The 27,528-nt window shown below is 42.5% G+C and overlaps 1 protein-coding gene across 1 annotated transcript in view; it reads right to left on the bottom strand.

Annotated features, from left to right (window-relative positions):
* The window catches only part of LOC126649514 (retinal guanylyl cyclase 2-like), a 41,085-nt gene extending 25,203 nt beyond the window's left edge, over positions 1–15,882 (bottom strand). Inside the window, 8 exon segments of the mRNA XM_050333722.1 lie at positions 228–308; positions 1,606–1,740; positions 2,239–2,335; positions 6,250–6,334; positions 10,652–11,006; positions 12,518–12,643; positions 12,645–12,820; positions 14,489–15,882. Of these exon segments, the coding sequence (XP_050189679.1) occupies positions 228–308; positions 1,606–1,740; positions 2,239–2,335; positions 6,250–6,334; positions 10,652–11,006; positions 12,518–12,643; positions 12,645–12,820; positions 14,489–15,227 (1,794 nt within the window). The 5' untranslated portion in view covers positions 15,228–15,882.
* Positions 15,883–27,528: the final 11,646 nt, after the last annotated feature.

A 27,528-nucleotide genomic window follows, 5' to 3' on the forward strand; every position in this document is an offset into this window, starting at 1 on the left:
GGGTTTTTGCAAACTGCTGACTCCAACATATTGGCCATTGGTAAGTTTGTGAGATGCAGTCATACATGGTCCATTCTACCAGATTTCAATGGACAAGACTCATTGACAACCATGATGGATGATTCAATGGATAAACAGGAGACAAGGAGAATAAGAACACCCTGAAGCTGCAAAAGTCCCCCCTGAGAAACCTTCCCTCCACACATCTCTTTATCCCCTGTTCCTACCTTCCTTAAGATGCTGGTGGAGCTTTGCCGCAGATTGTGAATTGCTCCGGTCTCAAATTTTTTCAGCCACACCCAGTCTCCCTGTCCACAATCACAGAATCACAGAGTGGGTAAGTGTGGAATAAACACTGATGGATCATCTAGTCCAATCTCCGTGTTCAAGCAGGGTCATCCTAGATCTCATGGCACAGGACGGTGTCCAGACAGTTCTCAAGTATCTCCAGTGAGAGAGACTACACAACCTCTCTGGACAACCTGCCCCAGTGCGTAGTAACTCACAGAGTAAAGAAGTTCATCCTCATATTCAGGTGGAACTTCCTGTGCATCAGTTTCTGCCCATTGCTTCTTGTCCTATTGTTTGGCTCCACCAAGAAGAGCCTGGCTCTATCCTCTTGACACCCTCCCTTGAGATATTTGTACACACTGATGAGGTGTCTCTGTTGTCTCTTCTCAAGGCTGAACAGGCTCAACTCCCTCAGCCTTTCCTCATAAGAGAGATGCTCCAGTCCCCTAATTACAGTACAGGTGGATGAATGGTAGAGCAAGTCTCTGAACAACATCTAACATTGGGACCTAGGTCTGAATTCCAGATCCTTCACTTTCAAACTGGTTAGGGACTTTTAATGTTCTTGGCAGTAGATTCTTTCTACACTGCACCTGAACAAGAATATCCACACAAATCCTCAAAAAAGGGGTGAGGAAGGGCTTTCACCCAGACCAGAACTTCATGCCTGGAAGGTGTATTAGTATCTGATAAACAATGATAAACTGATTAAAAAGGAAAGCAACTCTGGTCAGATCTTTTTTCTGTCATTATTGATAGATGCAGTTTATTTTGCTCCTCTTCAGGTAAAGTCACCATGCCATTTTTTCAAAAAGCTCTATTTTCAGGGAAGAATTGATGGATGGGGTGAATTTTCTCGGCTATTGCTTCTGCTTAAGCGCCATACAGTCCTAGTGGCACAAGAGGGAATTTGAAAGCCTTTATCTGCTTATTTGGATGTTGTTTTGTAAGAAAGTTCCTTATTAGAGATGTCACCAGCTATAGACTGTCCTGTAAGAAAGGTTCTTCATGGTGCCTTTAGGTGGTGACTTCTCTAAGAGGGACCAGATCTGGCAATGCTACATATGCATGTTGAATATCATTATCCCACAGGACTCCAAGTGTCAGGGTGAGGATTGGGGTAGAGTACCCCAACCTTTACTTACCTTAAGCACTTGGGTAAGTCCATGCTTGGGATTAACTTATTTTCATGCTTAGAGTCTGTTTACAGAATTCCTGTTCTGCGACCTACAGTACTGTAGCCCAAGGCTTTCCCACTGGAGCAGTTCAGTGAACAGAAGCAGTGGGAGAAGCCTGCATGAGGTTTCTACCTACCTCATACAAAGCCACATTGGAGGTTTCGTGGGTGGCAACTGTGCTTTTCAAGGAAGAGGAGCGGGTTACAGATTTCAGGCTTCTGCTGTTGATTGCTAAGCTGTTTGCATCAGTCAGACTGTCCAAGGTCAGCCTCTGGAAGGCAAGGAAAGCAGGTGCAAGACAGCTATCACCTTTGGATAGAAATCTCCACTCCAGCTCTGTCTTGGACCACAGATTTCTTGGTAAGGAAATCATGGGATCATGCCTCAGGAGGTCACCAGCTCTGGGTAGGAGCCAGCACAGATCAGGAATGGTTTCCAATATGTTTGAATGCAGACACTTTATTGTAGAGGGTAAGATGATTTACCTATATAGACATGCACTATAATATACCATGCAACCTCAAAAACAAAGAATAAGCCCTGGCAGATAGAACAAGCACAATCAAGGATACTAGTTTACATCATCATAAAATCTCTGACATCCAATCTGAGACTCAATACCACTCAACATGTGGGAAATTTTCTGATATGCAGGGGAAAATGACATGGAGAAGTGAATACTTTCACAGAGCTTTATGGGTATGAAAATACCACACAGCAAACCTGTTTTAGTGTTCTACCAGTTTACCTTCACGAGTAGAAGACTTACCTTTCTATGTAACTCTGGGTTGATGAAGATGAGGTCATCCAAGGTCACTATTATCTTGTTTGGACCCTTGAAAAGCTGGTTGTTCAAGATACTCTGCCTGAAAGGTTTGGAGATTCACAGTTATCATTTTTAGGTAGGTAACCAGTTTGCACCACCTCTGAATTCCCCACATCTGGCTTCCCTGCAGTATTAGACCCCACCTGCAGTACTGCTTCCAGCTCTGGGGCCCCCAGCATAAGGTTGTGGACCTGATGGAGCAGGTCCAGAGAAGGCCACAAATGCTCAGAGGGTTGGAGCACCTTTCCTGTGGTGACAGGCTGAGAGAGTTGTAGTTGCTCAGCCTGGAGAAAGAAAGGCTCAAGGGAGACCTTAGAGCCCCTTCCAGTGCCTACAAGAGAGCTGGAGAGGAACTTTGGACACGGTCATGGAGTGACAGGACAAGGGCGAATGGCTTAAAACTGAAAGAAGGCAGATTTAGATTAGAAATTAGGAAGAAATTCTTCACTGTGAAGGTGAGGAGGCACTGGCACAGGTTGCCCAGAGAAGCTGTGGCAGCACCATCTCTGGAAATGTTCAAAGCTAAGATTCATGGGGCTTTGAGCAACCTGGTCTAGTGGAAGGTGTCCTTGCTGACAGCAGAGGTATTGGAACTACATGGTCTTTAAGGTCTAAAATAGTTTGGCAATGGGGTTGGATGTTGGTGAAAGCAGTGGACAAATCACAATGCTTTGTCTTGGACTGAAATCCCCTGAGTCAAGAGTTATCCATTTCACACACTAAAAAAGATACCATCTCAAAGGGTGTGATCACAAATAGACAACTTGATTTAATCTGGTTACAAATATTAATTGGATGTGTATGTAATGCGTATTTTGTTTTGCTCAGTTTTATTTGTCATATCCCAAATTATCCTCCTTTAGGACACAAAAAGAGGTTTTATTAGTCCAACTGGCCTGGCTAGTGAGCTCAGTTGGGTAGAGCATAACACCAAGGTTGTGGGTTCAATCCCCACACTGGCCATTCAAGTGAGAGTTGGACTCCATGGGTCCTCATGGGTCCCTTCCCACTTAAAATATACTCTGGTATTGACTACTCTGTGATATTGATAAAGTGGACAATAGAATGTAATTTGCTAACTCTACTATAGAAGGACTCCATTACATAAAATACCCCTGCGTCACCACAATTCACTTGTCCACTCCATGTACCACTTTGGGCGTTTTAGAAGAGCACAGACAGATTCCTGGAGCTCAGAGGGAGCCTTGGTCGTGGAACTACAGGCTTTACTTGGGACGATGCTTTTATGATCTTTCTCTAACCACACTGTCCCAAGCCACCCAACTCATATTCATGCAAAAAACTCATCACTTGTGTATCTTACACCAGTCCACCTAAAAAACCTTGTTTGATCAATCACATCCTTTCCCACGAGCATGGAGGAAAGCATCTCTCTGCCGAAAGCTAAGCATAGAGAGGAGAGTGACTCATTGGAGGTCATGCAGCAGCTCCCTAGCAGGGCTAAGACCACAGCTTTCACATTTAAACTCAGACCATGATGTGGTTTAAATTTAGCTCCAGACATACCCTTTCCTAATAAAAATTATTGTCTAAGTCATGCTGGACTTTTTTCTTGGCTTGCAGATGGCCATACCTCTTTACTCACGACTGAGCCTTCCCAATCATGGTAGAAGAGCTTACAAACAGAGTAAGAGCTTACAAATAGAGTGGGCAGAAAGATTGTCTTTTATTTACTTAATTTTAGAGGGTGGTAGTCAGGGAATAGAGCCCAGTTTCAAAGTGTGGGTGGAAGGAGGCAACATCAGTGCTTGCAATACTATCAGCTGCTTCAAGTGGGGGAGCTGTTTGGGGTGTTGCTTGCTGGGTGGCCTTGTATCATCTGGGTTTGGGGGGATGGTTCACAACTGGAGACAAAACATGTTTGGGATTTATTTGAGAGGCAAAGCTGCATGGAACAGTCTAGGAACCCTGCTTTGCTGAACTCATTTCTGCTGAGTAAACATGCCTTCTACTTTCAGTCTATTTTCACTCTAATATCAGTCATGTAGACACCAATAATCAGAGACAGAGTACTCCAGGGGCTACAGTGTCCTTGCCAAAGAGCAATCCATAGCTCCTGGACCAAGCAGTCCATTCTGGATGATTTCTACCTTGGATATAGAGTTGGAACACAAGTGTGACCTATGCAATTATTGGAAATTGTTCGTTTCCCAGACGATTACTGCATTTGCTCCAAACATCCCATCCCCAGACCAATGTTTATACAATGGGAATGATCAGGAATATGAACTCCAGTTCAAAACAGAATAAATCAGTTTGATAATAAAGAGGCATCCTAAAAAATTGTGCCAAACCCTCTCCAGAGGTATTTTCTTTCTCTTTAGTACACAGAGAAAATACAGAGGGTCAGCCTTACATGTTTCATAGGAAACATGGTTGTATCAGGGACAGAAATCCAAGCAAGAATGATCTGGAGTAAGAAAAAAAGTTGGTCTTCACCCTCATGTTCTCATAGCAGATTCCTGTCTTTGGTTCATATGTCATCCTTTGCATTTCCAAAGTGATAGTCATCTTCCTTACGCTTCAGACCCATCATCCAGCTAATCTCTACAGCAACAGACTGCAATCTCCTGCCAAGCCTGGACTGCATTAAGAGTAAAATGGCTGCTCCTGAGACTGCAGAACCAATGCCTGCAGTGCTCAAGCCACTGTCACCTAATAAAGTTGTATTGGGTTTGCATGGCAAAGTTTTGCTAGTGGGGGTCTATAGGGGGGCTTCTTTGAGAAGCTGCTAGAGCCTTTCCCTGTGTAAGGAGGGGATTCTCCTTGATGGAACCAATGCTAGCTGGCTTCAACACAGACCTACTGGTGGTCAAGCCCATCAGCAACAGTGGTAGCACCTCTGGGATAAGATATTTAAGAAGGAAAAAAATAACTGGGGTAACTTAAGCCAGAGAGGAGCACGAATGTGAGAGAAATAACCCTGCAGAAACCAAGATCAGAGAGGAAGGAGGGGGAGGAGGCGCTCCAAGTGACGGAGCAGATATTCCCCTGCAGCCCGTGGTGATGACTTGGGTGAGGCAGGTTGTACTCCTGCAGTTCATGGAGGTTGTCAGTGAAGCAGAAATCCATTTGCAATCCATGAACAGGAGGATGCCCCAATAAGTCTGTGACCCCATGGGAAGCCTGCACTGGAGCAGACTCCTGGCAGGACCTTAGACCTGTAGAGAGAGGAGCACATGCTGGTGCCGGTTTGCTGGCTGGACTTGTGACCCCATGGGGGACCTATGCTGGAGCAGCCTGTTCCTGAGGGACTGCACCCTGTGGAAAGGGACACATGCTGGAACAGTTCATGGAGAACTGTGGCCCGTGGAAAGGACTTCTATTGTATATCTTCACAGAGGACTGTCTCCTGTGGATGGTACCTCATGCTGGAGCAGGGAAAGGGTGTGAGGAGTTCTTCCCTCGAGGAGGAGGGAGCAGCAGAGACAATGTGTGAAAAACTGACCACAGTCCCCATTCCTGGTCCCTGTGCCACTGGTGGGGACAAAGTACAGAATCTGTGAGTAAAGTAAAGCCTGAGAAGAAGGTGGAAGAAGGAGAAGAAGAGGTGGAGAGAAGCTGTTTTTAAGATTTGATTTTATTTGTCATTATCCTACTCTGATTCAATCGGTAATAAATTTAGTTTCCCCAAGTCAAGTCCATTTTGGCCATCATGGTAATTGGTGAATGATCTCTCCCTGACCTTATCTTGACCTATGAGTCTTTTGTTATATTTTCTCTTCCCTGTCCAGCTGAAAAAGGGAGAGAGAGAGTGGATGCATGCCACACAGCCAGGGTCAACACACCATGAATATGAAGAGATTTGTGGCTGGAGAGCAGAGAGCATAATCACACCTGCTTTGTGTGCATGGTCTAAACTGCTCGCTAAAGCACAAGCCTCCCACAGAAGTTAAAAGTGGCACCAAATCAAATACATGCTGCAAATCTCACCTGATGAGAGAAGCCAGGCCCACAGCACACACCACCAGGGCAAATATCAGCATTACTCCCAACGTAATGACTTCAGGTTCAATCCCTGTGCAAAGGGCGGAAAGAATCAGTGGATGAGAAAATAATTCTGATTTAGGCAATAATATTCAAAACATCAATATCAGACCATTAGATTACAAAGTCAAATATTCAGCCAGGAGAATGCCAAAAGACAATTTTTAAGCAATTTTAATTTGTAAATACACAAATACTTACTGACTTTGTTTACACAAGACTGCAACTACTCTAATTATTTATTTCCATGTACTTTTTTTTACCTAAACTAGACTTAGAGCCCTGGATCAGTGGAAACACAGTTTTGCTTCAAGTAAATAAAGACTAGACTCACAGGAAAGTATTAGGTTTTAGAGGAAGCTTCTGCAAAGTTCATAACTTTTTAACATTTGACCCTTTTCTCTCCAGGAACCGAAATGCTGAAAACTCTTTATCATGTGGTACCAAACTGATGACCACTGTGAGTCACTGGCCCATCTGGGATTTTTCATTCTCTGCTACATATTTCTAATGCTGAAAAGAGCAGAAGAGGAGGAGCAGAATGTTGATGTTCTCCTCAACAGTCCATGGACAAAAGTACTACAGACAGGTACTTTGCTCATGAGTGTATTTACTTGAGAGCTAATGGAAGCCAACATGAGTGAATGAGCTGAATTGCTGTATCTATCTCTTCTGTCTTCTGATTTTTCTATTTTATTTTGTTTGTATTCAGAGACCTATAAATGCAAATAATCATGGAGAAATTTGGGTTAATAAAAGGCTCATGACTCTATGCCACACACCTCAATCACAGGCCTCTCTGCAAGCACTGAAACCTAGACCTTCCTAGTGAAAAGTGAAGACATTTTTGAAAATTGGTGTCCATTTCAGAAAAAACAGAGTATTTTCCCGCTTCAGCCTAGATCCCCAGTCCCTGATTGTCCTCACACATATGCAGCAACAGGTTTCCCACAGCTATGGCTGCCCCATCCTTGGAAGCGTTCAAGATCAGGCTCAGTGGGGCTATGTGCAACCTGGTCTAGTGTGGGGTTGGACTAAATGATGTTGAAATGTCCCTTTCCAGTCCAAACTATTTTATGATTCTAGGGAAAGATGTTCCTATCCATAAAAGGGGGAGTTGGACGTGGTAATATTTGAAGATCTTTTCCAACACAAACCATTCTGTGATTCTATGATGTCATGATTCTATAAAAGAAGTCACTCTGCTTTCATGCTCCAGCCTGGATCTAGCCCTGTATACCTTCACCTGGGAAGAAATCAAAGTCAGATTGTTACGATCCCCATAAGAGCAGGTGACAGCAACCCAGTGTTCATTCCAGGCAGGCAAAGGAGCTGCCAAAATGTTCCCCTCCAGATGGAATGGTGTTAAAAAGGTTTGCAAAGGTAGAACACATCGCATTAAGATCTTGCACAACGCTACATGCATGGAGAAGGAAGGATTGGATCCACTTAGAGGCAGATTTGCAGGAAACCCAGTGCTCTGGGCTGTGGTCACCTGCTAAGAAGATTATTTTTAAATGAGCTTTGAATAGCCCAGCCACAGTGCTATGAGTTGTTTTTCTTACTGGACAAAGCAGAGAATGCCTCCTGGACAAACCAGTGATGAAGGTATGAAAGTCCCATCTCACATCCCTGCATGGCCTTCTAACATTTTCAGAGAGAATCTGTAACCCAGACCACAACGTGGTAGGAATAATTTGAAGTTTGGTAATGTCCTCTTCTGTGTTTAATCAGGGGTTTTTACTGGTCCTGTCTCCTAAACTTCCTTAGGTAGCCTCCAGAGACCACTGTCTGAACAAATCTGCTTTGAAAAAGATCTCAAGAGAAATTCTTTTGTTTGTTATCATTGCCTAGAATAACCTACAAGTGCTTGACCATTCTTTAGAGGACCCTAATGGAATATGGCACTTGAAAGGTAGTGCAAAAAACCAAGGAATACCAAAGGGTCTCTTCCTGATCATGTCCCTTGTTGAAGTAGGGGAACAGTGTCACATCATTACAGATGTGAAGGCACTTAATCAGCTAAAAAACATGCAAAGTCCATCCAATTTCACTCACTGAAACACTATTTGATAAGATGAGAATGAGAGTTAGTCAGAGCACAACATTCACTGCAGTGAACCATACACTTAAAGGACAAGAAAAGTAAAAAATAAACAGCCAGATAAACAAACCCTGAGGAATGGGAGATAGCAAAGGCACTATCGAAGACCAGAGAGTTCATGTCAGTGATGAATGTTGCATTGCAGGGACCATGCAAAGCCCCGAGGAAGCTCAAACAGATCTTTATAACTAATTAGAAGTGAAAGCAAGGTTATCGTGAGCTCATGGGAAACAGCAAACTTACAGCATACTTGAGGGGACTTGTGGGATTGTGTTAAAGTCATTAGAGAATGTTTTAAGGGTACCGTGGGACTATGTGAAACTTCTTATGGGATCTTTAGATGGAGGGGCAAAAATGGGGAAAGGGACAGATAGGGTGTCGGGGTTGGTCAAGTATGGGAGAGGATGGGGATGCTAAGCTTTTTCCAGCCATACCTTGCACCTGATCATCACAATCTGTCCTACCTTTTTCTTAACCTCTATTCCTCCTTTTTTTTTTTTTTTTTCGGGTGAGTGTGCTGTCTGAGTGCTTGTGATATTTACAGACTTCACATCAATATAATGAACAGGTAAGATGAGACCTGGAGCCTGCAACTCATGAAAGACCATGTCTGGAGTCACCTCCTGCAGAAACCAAAGGGTTTGAGAGCTGGCTATGAGGGAATTTAGGTTGGGATACATGCTTCAGGAACTGGAGCTGTGAGATCTGGTAGCAAGCTTGGAGCCTAATTATGTTGTGCATGAGAACAGAATGGGGCCATTCATGTTGTCCATGTCCCATCAACCCTGGTTGTGGGTGTGTAGAGCATGTAGACACATGGCTCTTCTCTGTATGTTACTCTATCAGTGACTGGTTGTCTCTGCAGTGTGTGTGTGTTTGTGTGTCCACATACTGGGAACAGCAACACCGTCCCACACCTGGTGAACCTGGAGTTAGGAACCACAGCAGCCTGACAACTTCACATCCAATCCCCCTCTAACCCTAACTTCAAAAGCCAGAGTGAGGCCTGGATTTAATTCTAGTCATAAAATTCGGTCTCTGAAATACTAGTAATAGTAATAAAAGACTATTTCACTGAAAAATGCCTAAAGCTTTATGTTTCTGTAAAGGTATGAACATGAAATCTGATCTCTCTAAAAATCAGTGGGATTTTTTCATAGACTGGAAAGGGATGTTAAATTGCTACATCTTTCCTAGTGGCAGTGCAAAATTAGATCTATGATAGTATTATATTTATCTCTTCTATAGCTTGCCAGCTGCTGTAAGATCAGTGTATCTCCAATTTTCATAGAGTGACACTGATTTAAACCAGCTATGACTGAGCTAAGGGGAATGTTTTTCTCAGTTACTGAATGAAGTATTCTGTAGATGTGGTTACTCTTATCTGATTCGATCATATCCTGGAGCAGTAGGTGTAAATGCTTAGCGTTATAAGTAAATATGCCGAGAGGAGGCTAAGTATCCTACCCTGAGATTCTGGTTTCCCTGTGACTTTAAAACTGCACCACAGTTGCCTCAAGTTAAAAACAATAAGTAAAAACAGTGCCCAATCTTACCAACCCAGGAAGCAGAAGAGTTATCTTGGCCCCCAAGCCTTTGATTACTACCTCTGTCGTCCTTAATGCCACAACTGGATAAAAAAGCTGGGTTAACAGGAGAGATGGTGAGAGCATCTGCTGTTGAGCAGCTCTCTAAGGCTGTATTCCAGGCCTCATCCCTCAGAAGGACAGGGACATAGTGCTGGGTGAAGCCTCTGGTATACAATGGTTATTATTAAAATAGGTAGATGTTGACTTTTAGACCCAGAAAAGCCCTTCAAGCACATCACAACAGTGGAGTGGCAACAACCTTATTGGTCCAGGGAAGTGATGGGAATAATGTCCCTGGAATTGCTCAAAAAATGTGTAGATGTGGTGTTTAGGGATATGGTAGTGGTGGGCTTGGAAGTGATAGGTTAATGGTTGGACTTAATGCTCTTAGAGGTCTTTTCCAACTCTAGTGACTTCATGATTCTATCACTTAACAAGCAATGAAAGAGTCTTGTGGATCAGTGTTGGTATCTCTGCATATGATTCCCATTACAAACAGGACAATGATTGGGTATCTTTACATTAATTTCTTTAATTTAGACTTTTCTTGTCGGGGAATTCTCATTTAAAGGAGTAACCACCTGGAGTGAGAGAAAAGATGAAAGAAATGAGACTCAATGACATTTGACCCTTTTGTTGTCTTTTTCCCCCTTACCTTCAGTGCAGAGAATATCTGGATCAAACCAACAGCTGGAGTCTGGCTTGGGTGGAACTTCATTGGGAAAGTGGATGGCCTGGCCTAGGGACAGCACGGAGTCTGAAGATATGTCCAGCATGTGGGTTGGGAAAAGCTGGTTCCCATGACCATCTGTGTCCAGGATTACATAGTTGCTGAGCCCCTTCCCACAGCTGTCTGTCTCTATCTGGTGAGTAAATCCAGGGAAACTGAAGTTTTTTGTGTGCTCAGCTATGTTAGCTCCAGAGGTTCTGACTCCTTTCCTCCGAGCACTGTCTATAGCCATTGCCATGAAGTAAATAGCATCATAGATTGTTCCAAAGAGTGGAGAAACCTAAAAATACATGGAGAAATTGAGGTCAGGCTACACTGTTCCTAACCTCCAGTTTGAGGTTTGTGGCAAAATATTGTCCCACTGGCTAAGCTGTAAACTCAAGTACTGAGACAGCTGAGCATTAAGGCTCAGAGAGTAAAGGGTTTGAAGAATCTTAGGTCGAAGGTAGCTTTGGATAGACTCAATATATGCATGACTTTGAATACCTGTTTTTTCTTATGGTTGCTTCCCAAAATACAATTTCAAAATATTTTTAAAACCGTGCAAAATTGCTTTAGGATGGCAAAAGTCAAGACTCTGAGCCTGATGTTCACCTGAAATTTATCAAAACCTGCCTCAAAACACTACACTAAAACATCTGCTACAAATAGAAGTTCAAAGTCACAGACTCGCCTCCCTCCCTACCAAGACAGGAAAAGTGTCATTGCCCAAACAATTGCTCTTCTCTGTCAGAGCATTACTTATTCCTAAGATGTTAAAATCCCAGAGCAGAGCCATGGCAAACTTGTTTTGTTGTCTAACAGAGCCTTTTCTCTTTGCATTGCTCCCTTCCATGACAGACTTGATTTAGGAACCTTTAATAAAAATGGTGATGTTTGCAATCATGTCGGCATTCACAGCTGGTAGGTGAAGAGAGATTATAGGCAGATACCTGTGAAAAAAATGAGGAGTGCTGTTGGGAGCCACAGAATTCGATATTTGTGGTGGGATTCATTACTCAGATATAGATATCTACAGTGAAGAACCCGACACTATATAGTTAACCAAGGTTCTCATTATAGTGAAGGGAAAGAAATGAATGCTTTCAAGGCATGATTCATCTCCTTCTGAAGTAGGCATCCATAAATCATGCCTTAAAAGTACTTGTAATTTTTTCAAAGGTCATAAGGAGACTTGAAGATCAGCTCAGTGGAATCCTGCATCTCTTCACCAGTACGAGATTCCCCAGTTCTACTTGTAAATGTCTACAAGGTAACAACTGATTTAGTTTTTAATAGGCTACTGGTGACATTTAGATAATTGTGATGACAATAACTTTGACTATAGTGCTAAGAAGAACAAGGCAGCAAGAATCTTACACATTTCTCTCTAGAAACATCCAGTATTTCATTAGTCTGTCTCATCCCCTCACGTTTTCAGTCATATGGACATCTTATTTTGGTTCCTTACAAACTCCATGGATTTTATCTAGTTTCGGAGACACCTTTTCAACTTGAGTCTACTGCAGCTAGCACACAGCAAAACAAATCTGAAAGGCTCAGAGACAACCCCTTTCTCTTGAATTCCCAGCACGGTCCTGCAAATTGAACCAACTGAGTTATATTGCCAGACATCCAGGAGAAATTATCTTTCCAAATGAATGTAAACCATACTCAAATTTCACCATGTTTTTCTCAAAATGAAAGCATGCGGTCTCGGTTGACTCTCCCCTGTACTTTCTCTATAGCTATTGCTTGTCTCATGTCTCTTGTTGACACGCCCCAGAAAAGCCTAAGAGAGAGAATATTTACCTGTGTGGCTTCCAAATCCCTCATTATTTCACCACTTTCTTTAGCTTCCCTGAACGCATCATAGAAAGTCCTTTCTCCAGACTCCAATGTGATAGTCAGCACAGCATCATATGCTTCCCGAAGCCTAGCTGTCATTATCAAAGATATTGAATGAGTTGTTTTGATAAGGAAGACTGTACAGTAAAGTGTCATATGGAACAAAGATGTATCTTCCATCTGCTAGTCCCATTTCCAGAGCTTTTGTGAGTAAGGTGGCCTGTTCCTCCCCTCCGATGAGAACAGAATGCATGCACAGGACTATAACTGGAACACAAGGACAGCAAAGAGTGTTGTTAATCTATTTGGGGTTTTCAACACAAAATAGCACCCTCCCCTCCCAATAAAAGAGCTGTCTGAACTACTCTATCACGTCAGATTCCTCTGTTACGTGCTGAGGAAGCTGAGAGCTACACCTATTTTGTTCAACCTCTGGAGGTCTGCAATACCTTGTAAAGAAGGCTGTGAGTAGTACATATTTCTGGAGCTGTAAAGAAGAAAGAATGGGGAGAAATTTTGACAGAAGTGAGGCAAGGGTAGTTGTGGTCATTGTTGTTACTGACTGTGAGACCTGAGCTTTCCCTCTGTGTGCCCTGAGCTGACAGACACCTCACCATTGTAAGCAATGCCCAACCTCCACACATTCGCCCTGTCACCAAATATACAGATTTTAGCTTGGACACTGTATTGTGTTTAAACATCTGGTTCATGCCTGACTGTCCCAAAGTCTGGGTCTTCGACTGCAAAATGTCATGGGCCCAATCCTCATGTCTAGGGGGGGAGATCTGAAATACAGGTGTACCTGTTTAACAGGCTTTCCTGGATGCTCACTTGCCCTTCAGGAAAGGCACTACTCCTGATACTTGATTCAAGACTCAGTTAATGAGAGAAGAAAAATAGGGCAATGGTGTGAAGCAAAGTTGCAAAGGAGACATGATGGCTGCTAAACGAGGAGAGAGCAGGATCCCTAGGGTGGCTGTGGTCTCTCCTTAGGGGAAAAAGGATCCTTGGAAAAGTAGAAGCTAAAATGAACAAGACTCTTTTCAGGTTTCTGAATTACAGCAAAGAAACTGTTACTTCTTGGCAGTGATTCATGCCATACTATAGCAGCTGGTCAAATGAACGATATTTGAAAAGGGACTGGTTCTCTCCATTTGTTATGAAAGGAGCCCATCATCTGTGACTCACATGGAGAGCTGTGATGGTAAGGACATGAACTCACCCGAGGTGGATTTGGTCTCAAGCATAGATTTAAGCACTGATAGAACTTGGGTTTAGACAGCATTTTCTACCCTTGTTATTCTTTGGTGTAAAATCCAAAGTAAGCTAAAATGTCTCCTCACTGGAGTCCTGGTGATGACTGCAGGGGCATACATCCAGGATCAGAGCTCCATCACAGACTTTCCAACAAGGCTCTGAACCAGAAAAACATGTCTTTTCCCCCCATCCATTTTCTCAAGAGAAAGAAGATCATTCTTTACTACAAGCTGTGTGTCAAAAAGAACCCTTCCACTGCTTTAGTAGTCTGTGGTGTGTGACATTGGACAGGCAGCAAGGACACAGCATCAAAGGGTGAGATTTTTGACAATCCAGAATACAAATCATTATTAATATAAAACAATCCTATAAACTACTCTTTACACAAGTCAAGCACAGACAACCATCTACTAAATATAATTTTTTTTCAGATAAGCTGGAACTGATCTTTTGTGTTGTAGGAGACTATTTTGCTCTATCTTCATCAAACACAAAATATCCAACACTCTTGTATGTGAAGACCTGGCTCCATTAAGGTCAGAGGTAAAGTTCTTCTTGATTTAAACCACTTCAAATGTTCATTCTCTAAACTATAACAATGCAGTACTACCCTAGAGAAAATAATAAGAATTTAAAAAAAAAAAAATCAAAAAGTGGAATGAAACTTAAAACACTTACTTTTAATGTCATTAACTTCTTTAATCTTGTTCCAGGTGTCTTCAATGCCTTTTTCTCCTTTACGCACATATGTAACAATGCCTACAGGTAGCCCCTGGCTCCTGAGCGAAGTTGCTAACTCGTTGGCTGTGTACATCCAAATATCCTCTCTGGATGCAATGATGCCAACACGGGCCCAGTTAAAATATTTCATTACTGTAAACAAAACTTGGGTTGGAGAGGGCAGAGTCCTTGCAAATGCAGGGTGGTGAATGGTGGAATCCAGTTTATAATTGATGCACATCCATGAGAAGATAGCTTTATTCCAGTTTTCCCCTAAGTGTGTAGCCACCTCACAGAAGCCAGGGTTCAGAGGGCCTATGAAAGCTGATGAAAGCTTTTCAAAGTCAATGAATCTAACCAGAGCTCTTGGTGCCTCACATTCTTCTTGCAGGATCACATAATCCAGCCTGTGGCCAAGATCTAGTGAAGGATCTTGGCTTATTCGTCCCACAGCTAACCTGGCAGCCACGTGGGGAAAGGCTTTGGAAAAGAGGGGGTCACAGTTCCAGGGTCCGAGCAGTCCAATTTTAAAGACAGAACAATGTACTGGAGAGCAAAGTAGGATTATTCCAAACAGCAGCCACCAGAGAGCCCAGAAAAATGTCTTGAATGAATTTCCAGTGTTGAGGTGATGCAAGCTAATGTGCCTCGACAGCACCCAGAAGAAGCTGTTAGGGCACCGTAGGAGAAATGACATTGTTTTACAGGTGGGTAGATCTGCACCAAATTCTTGAGGAAGTCAAGCAGTGCATTACCAGTTGCTGGAAGGAAAGTAAATTACGTTTGCCTTTCAATGTACGTATTTGTTCACTGCACGTAGGTACAGCTGAGTCAGCAAAAATTGCACAACGGTTCTCAAGGCGCAAGTCTGTGAGAAGCCAAAACCATGCACAGACGTGGACATCCACCACACAACCCACCTCATCACGCAGAAAAGTGTCCAACCAGTGTCAGACGGGCTGTAACCCTTAAATGCACACTTGTGTAAACATTTTAATATGCTTTGCAATATATTCTGACACCAGGCAGTGAAGAATGAGTCTGCTTTGTTTGCAGCAGTAAGCAGAACCTGTGGACACACTGTGGTTTTCGTTCTTAAGAAGGATAATTTCAAAATCACACAGACAAACACCCATATAAGAAAATAGAAAGGTGAAACACACTAAGCCATCAACTTTTGCCAAAACTCCACAGTGAGTTTTGAATATGAATTAGAGCTGGACATGAAAAAAATACACACACACACATACATAGACCTTATATTCATATACTTAGCGATATGTATGTATGTGCATTTGATTTTAAAACTTCCTGAAAAATTTTTCAAGGACAAGTCATAGCAAAGACTCTTAAACCTGGCAAAAACAAAAACAAAACAAAACAAACCCAAACAAAAATTAAAAAAGGTGGATAAACAGGTAATCAGAAAATGAGGGAAAAATAGGATTATTGTTTGAATTTGGATAAAGAACTACTATATAACTATCATTTTTAAAACTTTGTGTACCCTCTTGGCTTAAAATACTCTTGGTTGAATATGAGGAGCAATAGGGTTTTTTTTTTTGAATAACCATCTAACCCTTTGCAGCCAAGGCACAGAAATAGCAAAGCCACAACAGGCTCCCCGCTCTCTGCAGTGTTACCCCATGGCTTAAAAAACTTTGCTGATCCCAGAAAATTTGTACTCTAAAAATAGCAGGCCCCTTACATCAGCTTACCTGTTCAATACTGGAAAAGTACTTTTATCCTGGATCCTCAGCCACCGAGACACGTAACGCAGGGCACTGCAATGCAGTGTGTGCTGTAAATGCACTCACAAGTCCTCTAGCCTGATGGAGGGAGACCTCCAGAAGGAGTCACCCACTAGCAGAGCAGCTTCTCAGCAGTGGCTATCCTTGTATTTGGGTACCACCACAAGGATAGGTGATGCACAGTCAGCTTCCCCTGCTTTGGTACCCACCTCCATCAACTTCTTGGGTGCATGGGCCATTCCAGCTGGGTGGGTGCTCTGGGACCCTCTATGCCTTGTCAAAATCTTCCTAGGTCACTTTTGGTGAAGGCCATCCTTTTGCTGAGGGTTTCACAACTTGAAGATCTTGCAGAGGTCCAAGGTTGCCTCACACTGAACTGTTCTTAGTGCAGAGATGTACTCCTGTCTAACTTACTAATTGTAGGGATGGCATCTTAAAGCTCTGCCCTTGGATTAGTGGGATTTAGCTCCTGGGATCTGCCCCTGCAGAACAGCTCCTTAAGTCTCTGCAGCTCAGGAGAGATGGCTCCTCTTCTGTCTTATAAGCAGGTGAGAAAAGAGCTATTTTAGGTTGGGGTAAGTGGAATATTTGATTTTTGGCTTTACCATTCTGCTGATGTGTTATGTTCTCCTTTTTACTGTTTTTTCCTTTATACTCATCATGACACACACTTGCATCAAAGACTTCTTGGGGGTTGGACTGGGTGACCTTTAAAGGTTTCTTCCAAGACAAACTAATCTACAATTCTATGATTCTTGGTTATTTTTCTGTATACCTCCCTAGGGCTGAGCCCTCCAATGAACCACTCCCAGACACCCTGGAAATAAAACTTTCATCCTGCAAAGACCTCAGATGTCTCCGTGCCTGTCCTAGCTAGGAAGCCCCTTGCAATAATTTAGCTGGGGTCAGAGGACCAGGACCTGTGGTCTAAAGGGAATAATTTGTGGTTCAAACTTCTAGCAGTGTTAACTTCAAGTAAATCATATAAATTATGCACATGTAATTGATATGTGTTCAAGAGCAGTTCATAACTAATGAATGAGGGAAGCCCCAAAGACTTCCGATGTAATGGGGGGAGCAGCTCTCTCCATTAATTTCATCCATTTCCTCCCATTCATTCATTTCCTTGCACAGGCCCAGATCCAGGAAGGTTCTTGGTCATGTGCTTCATTGAGGACTGTTACAGCTCAAGATAGTCATCAAGGACTATCGAATAGTTTCAGCTTTGGAAAGTGCCTAAAACACACTCTAATGTCAAGCCTAAACTCAGAACACTGCCTTGTAAGTGACTAGTGCATTATGGTTTGTCACCAGAAATAAAGTTTTTTCAGTTCGGAGTCTTTTTCTTATTATTTGAACCTGAAAGTTTGATTTATCCATATACAGATATATCTCTATCCATATATCATATGCTCACTGCTATCTCATTTCTTTCACTATAAACACTGGGCCTGCACAGCTTAATTCCACTTCAGGTCAGCAGTCACGAGGTCTCCTGGAGTAGCTGCAGAACTCCAGTGACTCACTTCTAGGGCATCTTTATAGCATTAAAACCTGATCTGTTGAAAAATATGTGGTCAGGCACACAGAAATGGAAGATTAGAAATTAACCTTGGTGGTCTATTCATTAATGTAATTACTCTGCCCTTAAGAAATTCATACATTTCCATAGCCAAGTGGGTGAAAAACTTTATCAGTGTCTCCCTTTTCTTTTGCTTCTTGTTTGTCAGTTAATGAAACGACCCTCCTGCCATCAAGTAGTAACTGTGGCAGTAATCCATCCTCCATAGGAAAAGCTGGTTATCCCAAATGGCTCTGCCACATCTATCCTTTGCTCAGGGTATCCAGGACAGGAGATAACACTCCTCCTTCTGCAAAACAAGTGCTGGCAGCCCTCTCAGGTCCTGTAACTGCCTGATTGGTTTCACTAATAAAAGAGCAAGGTAAATCAAGCAGCTGAGACCAAAAAAAAGCCCAAAAAGTTATTTAGGCTATCCTTCTGGTTGAAATTAACATTGAAGTTTAAAACCTTGCCTGTGTCTGCAAACCTTGCTTTTCCCCCCACATCTAACAGCTCATCATTACTGCAACAACCACACTACAGAGGAAAGGTTTCCTTGCAATGCTGCATTACTTGCATACCATCAGATTAATTCCCAGCACTCCTCATACTCACTGAAGTGAATAACATAATATTTCCCATGAGACAGTGAAGCCACAGCTGTATCGCTTTGCTTTTAATTTTTAGAGCAGGAGAGGGTGCTCTAATCTCTCAGACTGACCTCCCACATCAGCCTGGCCAAGCAGCCTCCCAGGAGCTGCTGCTCCTCCAAGCTCTTTCAGCATCCTGGAAATAAAATATGTTTTGTAATGAATTATACCAGAGGGTACCACTGAATAAAGCTGATTTATCTGGAAAACCTCAGCTGTCAGCAGAGAGAGACAGGGAAAAGGCTTGACTCTTGTTCTGCTCCCCCTGCAGAAAAGTCTCGTATCTCCACTGATTATAGAAAAAATTGAGAGAGAACAGCATGGCAACGCTCACATTAGCCTTTCTGCACGTCCTCTAAGCCTTAATTAAAAGCTCCAGCCTTGGAAGATCTACCAGGTTCTTTCGTCTATTATTCCAACTGTTAATTTTCCTCAACATTAAAAATAACCACTTAACGTCTAGTGTGTCTGGCTTCAGCTGCCTGCAACTGGTTCTCACTCTGCTTTTGCCATAGAAACAAAAATCAGAAAGCATAAAAAATATCACCTCCCTGTAGACTATTTGCACACCATAATTAGCTCACATCCTAGTCATACTCTGAGCAAAATAAATAAACAGCTCATTAAGACTTTTGCCATAGAGGATGTTTTCAGCATTCCATCTTTGCAATGCTCTTTCAACATTCATTTTTAATTTTCTTTCTTTTTGCTAAATTAAAACCAGTATCCATTAGTAAGCCTCACTCCTTAATGCTGAATATAGGGGTGGTGACATCTTTTATCACCTGTTTGATTTTTTTGGACTTTAATTCTATAGCTTGGATGAACACAGTTGCAGAACCACTGTTTTTAAGCCCTTCTCTGCTCTCCTTAGTGCAAACATCTGCCTTGAAAGTGTGGTGTGAATTCTTTGTTCCTAGCTTTATAAACCCATATGGTTTAGTGGGTGTTTCTAAAATATTTCCATTTAATGAGAGGTCCAGACTAATCTGCAAGTTCTATAAATAATGATTTTTCTATTTCTTCAAGGTAATGTGACAGAGGTTTTGAACTGCACTGTGGGGGAAAAATCACATCCCAGAGGCTCTACTGGAAAACACTACCAAAGAAGGGTCCCCATCTACAATTTTATGTCAAAATAGCAATTAATCTTCTTTTAAATTTTATTATGATGCAGACACATTCACTACGTAACACTAATTTTCTCTTCCAATATCACCTTTCAGCAGGATATCAACTTATAGGCATTATGAAAGACAGCATCACCACTTGACTTCACATGCCAGACCTGTGACTTGATCACAAAAATTATGTAAAGTCAGACAGACAAGATTTATTATCACTCCAGCCTCACTGCCTGGCATTAGTCAACCTTCATCCTTTCATTTTTTAGAAGTTCCTCTCTATTTTGTCCTTTCCATGACCTTGGTTTGCTTGATGTCAACCCAACCTGATCTCACTTTCTTGACTGCAGCACAGGAAGGATTTGATATCCCATGATTTTGGTGGTACTGGAATTTTTAGGAAGGAGTGTTCTGCTGTGTAATATTGTCCTGTTTTCAAATTGCAGTCAAGCATTTGGAACATCTTTTTCTCCAGATTATCTGGTTTGCATCAGACCAGCAACAGGCCATCCCTGAGGAGTCCTGTAGAGTCAAGTTGCAGTGAGTCCACTTCTTTCCCAAAATGGCTAGATTTATTTGATTTTCTTGGAAACCGATGTTGTAGCCTGTGACATCTGAGTCTCTAGCACTGGCATTAGTGAAATATATGATGTTGCAGGTAGTTTGGATAGTCAGTATTAGTGCTGGCAGGAAAACAGTCTCATAACACCAGATGAGATATTTATACATGTATTTATTTAGGCATCAAAACCTGAGTATTTAATTTGACAGCCTCATCTCCAGAAGCTCATTATACAGCAATATATAGAGAAACATTCCCCTTCTAGGAGATGTTTCCAAACCTCTTAGAATCCAGCTATGATTCAACCTAAGTGGCTACTGTTCATCCTTTTTCTTTTTTTTTTTTTCCCTACATGAGGCTTAGCAAGGCTGGACTTTAAACGAGCAAGTTAAAGCCAGGTACTGAAGGAGGTGAAAACTAAAAAAGCCCTTGCCCAACATGTTTAAATGCTTTTTTCTTCAAATATGCCAAATTCAAAAACACTTCAAACATGTCTGGATCAATGTCTGGAACAACCTTAGAAATTGCCAGGTGTCTTACCTGGGAATAAAGATATCAAGCAGGTCTGTCTCATAGGCAGGGAAGCTGAAAGCAGATGAGTGTTAGATATATGGTTGGGAAGACTGGCCAGCATAAAGAAGCCTCAAAACCAGCCACAGCAGCTCAGTGCTGTGATTTCACCCCAGCCAGCAACCAAGTACCACACAGCCGCTTGCTCACTCCCCCAGCAGCAGGATCAGGGAGAGAACTGGAAGGGTAAATGTCCTCCCTATTCCTTCTTCTTCCTTCTACTTTATAAACTGAGCATGATGTCATATGGTCTGGAAGTTCCCTTTGGTCAGTTTGGGTCACCTGTCACAGCTGTGTTTCCTCCCATGCACCTTCAACTTTCTAGTCATTGTGGCAGTACAAAAAGTAGAAAAGGCTTTGGCTGTGTGCAAGCACTGCTCAGCAGTAACAGAAACATCACTATATTATCAACACTGTGTTTAGCACAAATGCAAAACACAGGCCCCCACTATCCACTGTGGAAAAAGTTACCCCAGCGAAAACCAGTAAAGTCAGTGACAAATTACAATTTCATTGATGGCCTTAACAGAAAACCTGAGGGGAACAGCAACCAGCAAACCAGCACTTGTAGAATTCAGGAAGCTTGTCATTCCTTGGGTACTTAAAAAATAAACAGCTTAAACACATTGCAGCCAAAAAAAAACCAACAAAAAACAAAGCAAACAAACAAATAAAAAAACCCAAACAACACCCCCCCCAAAAAAAACAAACCAAAAACCTGAAAGAAAAAAAAAATCACTGTTAAAAAAAACCACAACAAAAAACAAAGCAAACAAACAAACAAAAAAACCCAAACCCCCCCCCCCCAAAAAAAAAAACAAACCAAAAACCTGAAAGAAAAAAAAATCATTGTAAATCTGGCAGACCATGATCTCTGGCAGACAATTATGGTTTTTGGCCAGCCCTGCACACAGTGAATGGTAACAGGACTTCCAAATGCGTCAATGGACTCACGAATGGCTGACGTTTTCCATGATGTCTTACCCTGTGTTATGTTGCAAAGTTTCCCGTAACCACATAATCTCACTAGAGCATTCATCAGATCCTACCAGACCTGATAACTGACATTTATCCCTAAAATAAAGCTTGAGTATGGCACTGAGTTGCATTTCCTTTAGACCAAGGCTTTACAAACCCCATGGAGAAAATTACACTGGAATATCTTCTCTCACCTGGCCTATAAGAAAATTTGTTTCCTTTTATGAGAATACCCAAATATCTAGCCATTATTTGGTGGTAAAACAACACAATTAGCATAATTTAAATGTTTAGAAACTGAGGACACAAAAGTTTAGCTGTCTACACTAGGCTGCATGGGGAATGCATGTACTAGACCCAAAGCTTTATATTCTTTTTAGTGTGGGATGAAACAAGACCCAAGAGGTGTGTTCCTTCTGTTATAACTGGAGACATCTATCATGTAGAACTTAGGCCAGTATTTTTAAGGTAAAGTCTCTGCATGATCTGCCAGATGTTACACAGAAGATTATACAGAAACAGAGAAAGAGACTCCACACTGCATGTCCATTCAGTGCTAAATCTCTTCTCTGTCAGCTTCTTGGCTTCCCAGTACCAAACTTCTCCTGCTTAAGAGTTTTTCTGTTGTAACAGACACTTTGTAATTTTTCCTGCAAAATGTGCAGTAATCTCTTATATCTCTATTTTCTAAGGCCACTTCATCCATAATTAGGAGTTACAGAAAATTATTAAATCAATGAATTAACTAATTAACTAATACAGAACATGAGCTAGGTATGAACTTTCCTGGGTAGATGGAAGGTCTTAGCTGGTAGCCTCTAGCAACCTGATGGCTTCATCTCTTCTGCTTCAGTTACATATGTAGATAGATAGATAGATAGATAGATAGATAGATAGATAGATAGATAGATAGATAGATAGATACAGATCGTCAGTTCATATAGTCAAAGAATCACAGAATGGTTTGGGTTGGAAGGGACCTTAAAAATCATCTCATTCCAAACCCCCTGCCATGGGCAGGAACACCTTCTACTAGACCAGTTTGCTCAGAGCCCCATCCAGCCTGGCCTTGAACACTTCCAGGGAAGGGGCATCCACAGCTTCTCAGTGTAACCTGTTCCAGTGCCTCATCATGCTCACAGGGAAGAATCTTCCTAGTCTATAAACTAATCTCTGTCAGTTTGAAGACATTTCCCTCTGCCCTATCATTCAATGCCCTTCTCAAAAGTTCCTCTCCAAGTCACTTATAGCCCCTTTAGTATTGGAAGATGCTCTGAAGTCTCCACAGAGCCTTCTCTTCCCTGAGGTGAACAGCCCCAACTCTCTCAGCCTGTATTCATGGGAGAGGTGCTCCAGTCCTTTGACAGTCTTCATGACTGCCCCCCTGCACCCACTCCAACAGGTCTACATCCTTCTTGTGTATATATAAATATATACTGTATAAATAATGGCCAGTCTTCGCGAGTGAAGATCCGGGGAAGGTCTTTCCACCTTCCAGCCTGCGCATTGGATTTTTTAGGTGAGACACAGTGTGCGCGGAACTGAGCCCACCCTTTAATCCTAAGGTTCATCTGCCGGGGCCAAGTAAGCTTGGACGGTGGCAGCGAGGTCCTTAGGACGTAGATGGATTGCCTATCTAAAGGTTAACGAGCTCCATCAGCCCGGGAGTGGCCCTGACCGGGAATCGAACCCAGGTCTCGGCGGTGACAGCGCCGCGCCTTTACCACTAGACCACCAGGGGCTCCAAATATATACTAATATATATATAAATATACCTATAAGAAGAACACACACACACAGAGACATATATATATAAAGCATGTATTTGTGTATATATCCTCTGGCAACGTGCAGTGACAGGTTTGCATTGCATTGTAGCAGGAGAGTCACTGCCTTTCTTCAGCCCGGCTCTGCTGAGTCCCTGCAAAGTCCTCTCCCATGAAAACCCCATGGTCTGTCCCAGCCTTCCCTCTAATCCCCTCCATATCCACAGGGTTGGACCAGTGCCTGCTCAATTTACTGGAACTTAACTGGCCCTATTTCAGACTGACAGAAAATCTAATCTGCAGAAATTTCTACTAGGATTTTTTAAAACTATTTAAAGCCTTTCTGAAGAGCCTCGCTCTCTGAAGAAAATATTTCCATTGTTTCCAGAGCCTCAACAAAACTTAGTGAGGGTGAATGTACCCAGTTTCTGAGCATACCTATAATTTAGTGCCTATTAATTGTCATTTATAAAGACAATCCTTTACATGGCTATTTCCAGGGGACATTCAAATCACATGAATGGTTGCAGATGGTTAGTTTGTAGTGCTGCTCCAATTCAGTTGACCCAGCTGGAGTAACACATCTGTTAAACATATGCTTTAGTTCTTCAGCAAAGACCAGAGATAACAGAGCAAAATATACCCAATGCCACTTTTTCTTTGTGTCCTAGGGTTGTATAAGCAATCAGTCCTAACTTCCCTCCAAACAGCAATACCTGTGGTTCAACTAACCACAGAAAGGAGAATAAAAATAAAATAAACAATTGCTCTTATCTATCTTCATGCCAACAGTGTGATTTTTTTTTAATGGAATTATAATTTAATGAAGATGTTGAAAGAAGCAAGACAAAGGATAAATCCCAGTGTAAATATTGCCGTATTTCAAACGTGCTGCCTGCAGGAGTCCCAAACAAGCCCCCAGGTATTAATCCCTTTCATCTGAAACATGCACATCCAGGCTAACACCTCACTAAGTCCCCATTAGCTGCTGCTGCACAGCATGGTATGCTATAGCAGGGCAAGTGCAGAATGTCCTCAAAGAGAAGAGAAAAACAGATCAAAACTATTGGTGAAAATAAGCACTGACCCAGAAGACAGACAGACATTTTTAAATACCAGCAGCCTGCTGTGTCCTGGTATAGCTTTTCAGGGTGGCCATCACGAAGGGTGCCTTCCAGAGCAGTGAGACAAATGAACAGTGTGTTCTCCTTGGAAAAGAAAAACCTTCAGAGAAATTTAAGTTTAAGCCAGAGCATTGACAGTTGGGGATCAGCATGGCATCACTGCATTTCATGGAGCAACTTATTTCAGCCAGGATGAAGAGAGGAAGAGTCCCAAGAGTTGCAGCTCATCTTCTTCTCTGGTGCCCATTTAAGGGAATTGATAATATCTTTGTGTCTTTGGATGTGAAAGTGTCTCTGCTCATTAAAATTCCCTGATGACCTACATCTCCTAAGCTGATAATGATAAGCCTCTCAGGCTGACGGTGTGTTGCTCTGTTACCTCCAGAGCTGTTGTGCATGGGTGGCAGACACAAGACACAGGCAGTCATTGCTGAAAGCTCTGCAAGCCAGCATGGAAATCTTGAATACTCAGAGCTATGGGAGAAGAAGAGAAACATCTGGGTCTGGAGAAGCAGGGTACCACCAGGCTTGCCCAGTAGCATGGAGATCTGTGGGCATCTGTAGAGAGAACTGCAGGGAGATTTATCAGAGGGGGGTCAGAAAAGACCCATCCTAAACTGCCTGTGGCTCTGATAGGCTGTTTCTGATTTTCCATGGTTCCAGCTTCATTAGCCTTTGCTTCCCATCGGAGATCAAGAGATTCCACATGGATCTCAGCCCAGATTTCAACCCTGGTCAGGAAGTTCTCATTTGGTCTTTCAAACCAATGTCATAGTGTCTTTGCGGGGCTTGCAATGCTCAAAGGTGGGCAAAACAGTCTGGTGAGAAACCACTTCCCCAGGTTCTAGGACTGCCTGCTTCTCAGATGGATTCAGTAGGAACAAGGCACTGTGGAGGGCAGCTTGCCTCTTCCTACTAGTACTGCCATCATCATGCTGTGAAATAGGGACACAGCTGTTGTCTCCTTTCTTCTATCACTTTACCTTCTGCAGCTGTCTCTAAAGCAGACCATGTAGTCTTATACAATAAGATACTGGAACCTGGATTACCTTTTCCCACATTTTAAAGAGTGCAAAACTCTTCCAAGCCTGCACCTGGATCAGTATTATTCTGAGTGACTGAAGTATTGAGTGGATAATGAAGCAGCTGCAGCAAAGAACTGCCACTTCTGCTTCTTCTCTAAGACTGTAGACGTATGTGCAAGCTGTGTTTTACCCCATATTGAGTAATTTATGCTGCTTTTGCTGAGCACTAGACTATTTAGATGAGGATCTGCCAAATGATTTCATATCTAGCTGACTGGTAGGAAGGGTGTCAATAAGCAGTGTAAATACGCCATCAGAATTCCATCTGGATAATATACATATTCTAATATATATTATAATACATATAATATTTACATAGTACATAAAAATATATATCTGATGTAAATACTCCAGCAGTATTCATCTGATGGAGCGAAGATGTTCATCCACAGCAGTATCAAACTCTGGTTTCTGGTCCTATCTCAGTCTCTGAGCATCATCCTCTGAGGGAAATCCAAAGAGGAGTTCAAGGGAAGAACCTCAATACAATATTGTAAGCATACTACAGTGAAGAATGTAAGGATATGCTTAACTGTAAGAATCAACATTTTGCTCATGGAGCTCAGCTCCATGTATTGGATCTTGGCCAGAAAACACTCTAGCTCTGTTTCTGGGGATTTCTGGTGGCTATTTACCAAGTAACAAGCTACAGTCAAGAGAAAATAACCTCAATTTGCACTAGGGCAGGTTTAGACTCAATGTTAGGAAAAAATTCTTCCCTGAAAGAGTTGTCAAGCACTGGAAAAGGCTGCTCAGGGAAGGGGTGGAGTCACCATCCCTGAAAGTGTTCAAACACATGTAATTGTGGCCCTTGAGTACATGGTGGACCTGGCAGTGCCAGGTTAATGGTTGGAATTGATGCTCTTTGAGGACCTTTCCAATTCTGTCATTCTGTTCTAGTTTCTGAAAGCTCCTGTGCCATGAGATGCAGCAGAGATGTGTATGTGGGTGCGATGCAAACAGAATAAATTGCATGTTCTTCAGAGTACCCCAAGGCAGCTCCAAAGAGGTGGAGGGTACTCTGGAAGGAGGAACAACTTGTTTCAGGCTATCATACTTTGTCACCAGCTTTTTCTAAGACCATAGGCAAATTAAGAAGGGTTTGTAGTAGCATATTTAACACTTTCATAGAATCATAGAATCGGCTGGGTTAGAAAGGACCTCTGAGATCATCAAGTCCAACCCTTGATCCACTACCACCGTTGTTACTAGACTATGGCACTAAGTGCCACATCCAGTCTCTTCTTAAATACCTCCAGGGACAGAGAATCCACCACTTTCCTGGGCAGCCCATTCCAATGCCTGATTACTCTCTCTGTAAAGAATTTCTTCCTAAGATCATTTCACCCACCCAGCAAAGATAAGTGTGGCTCTCAACCTTGTGCAAACCATCATATATCAGTTAATGGACTCTTCTTCTCATCCATCATCCGTGTTCCTTCTCTCTTGTTGTGTTCACCACATTTTCACAACCATGGGCAGAAACACACCCACCTGAAGTTTCCTGATCCAGCTGCCATTATCAGCTGCTGGCTGGTTTGTCAAAACTCCAACGCAAGCAAAGTTAGAGCAAAAGCAGCATATCTGTGCCTTGCTGCAAGCTGTCATACATGCTTCTGCCATTCACAGCCCCCAGGCAGGGGTACGTGACACGTTGGACCTTACCTTTCATCTCAGTTGGCCTCAAGCAGCACAGCAGGTGCCTGAAGTGGCTCTTACACTGGGGGTGGTGGGTAGAGGGGGTGTTGTTATTTGTCTCCTTCTTCCTTAGCTCTTCCTTAGAAGAATATCAAAACAACCTGACATCTGGTTGCACTTAACTGCTGT

Source organism: Myiozetetes cayanensis, unplaced genomic scaffold (assembly GCF_022539395.1).
Source record: "Myiozetetes cayanensis isolate MyiCay16 unplaced genomic scaffold, myiCay2020 scf5-8, whole genome shotgun sequence".
In the NCBI taxonomy this organism is placed as follows: Eukaryota; Metazoa; Chordata; class Aves; order Passeriformes; family Tyrannidae; genus Myiozetetes; species Myiozetetes cayanensis.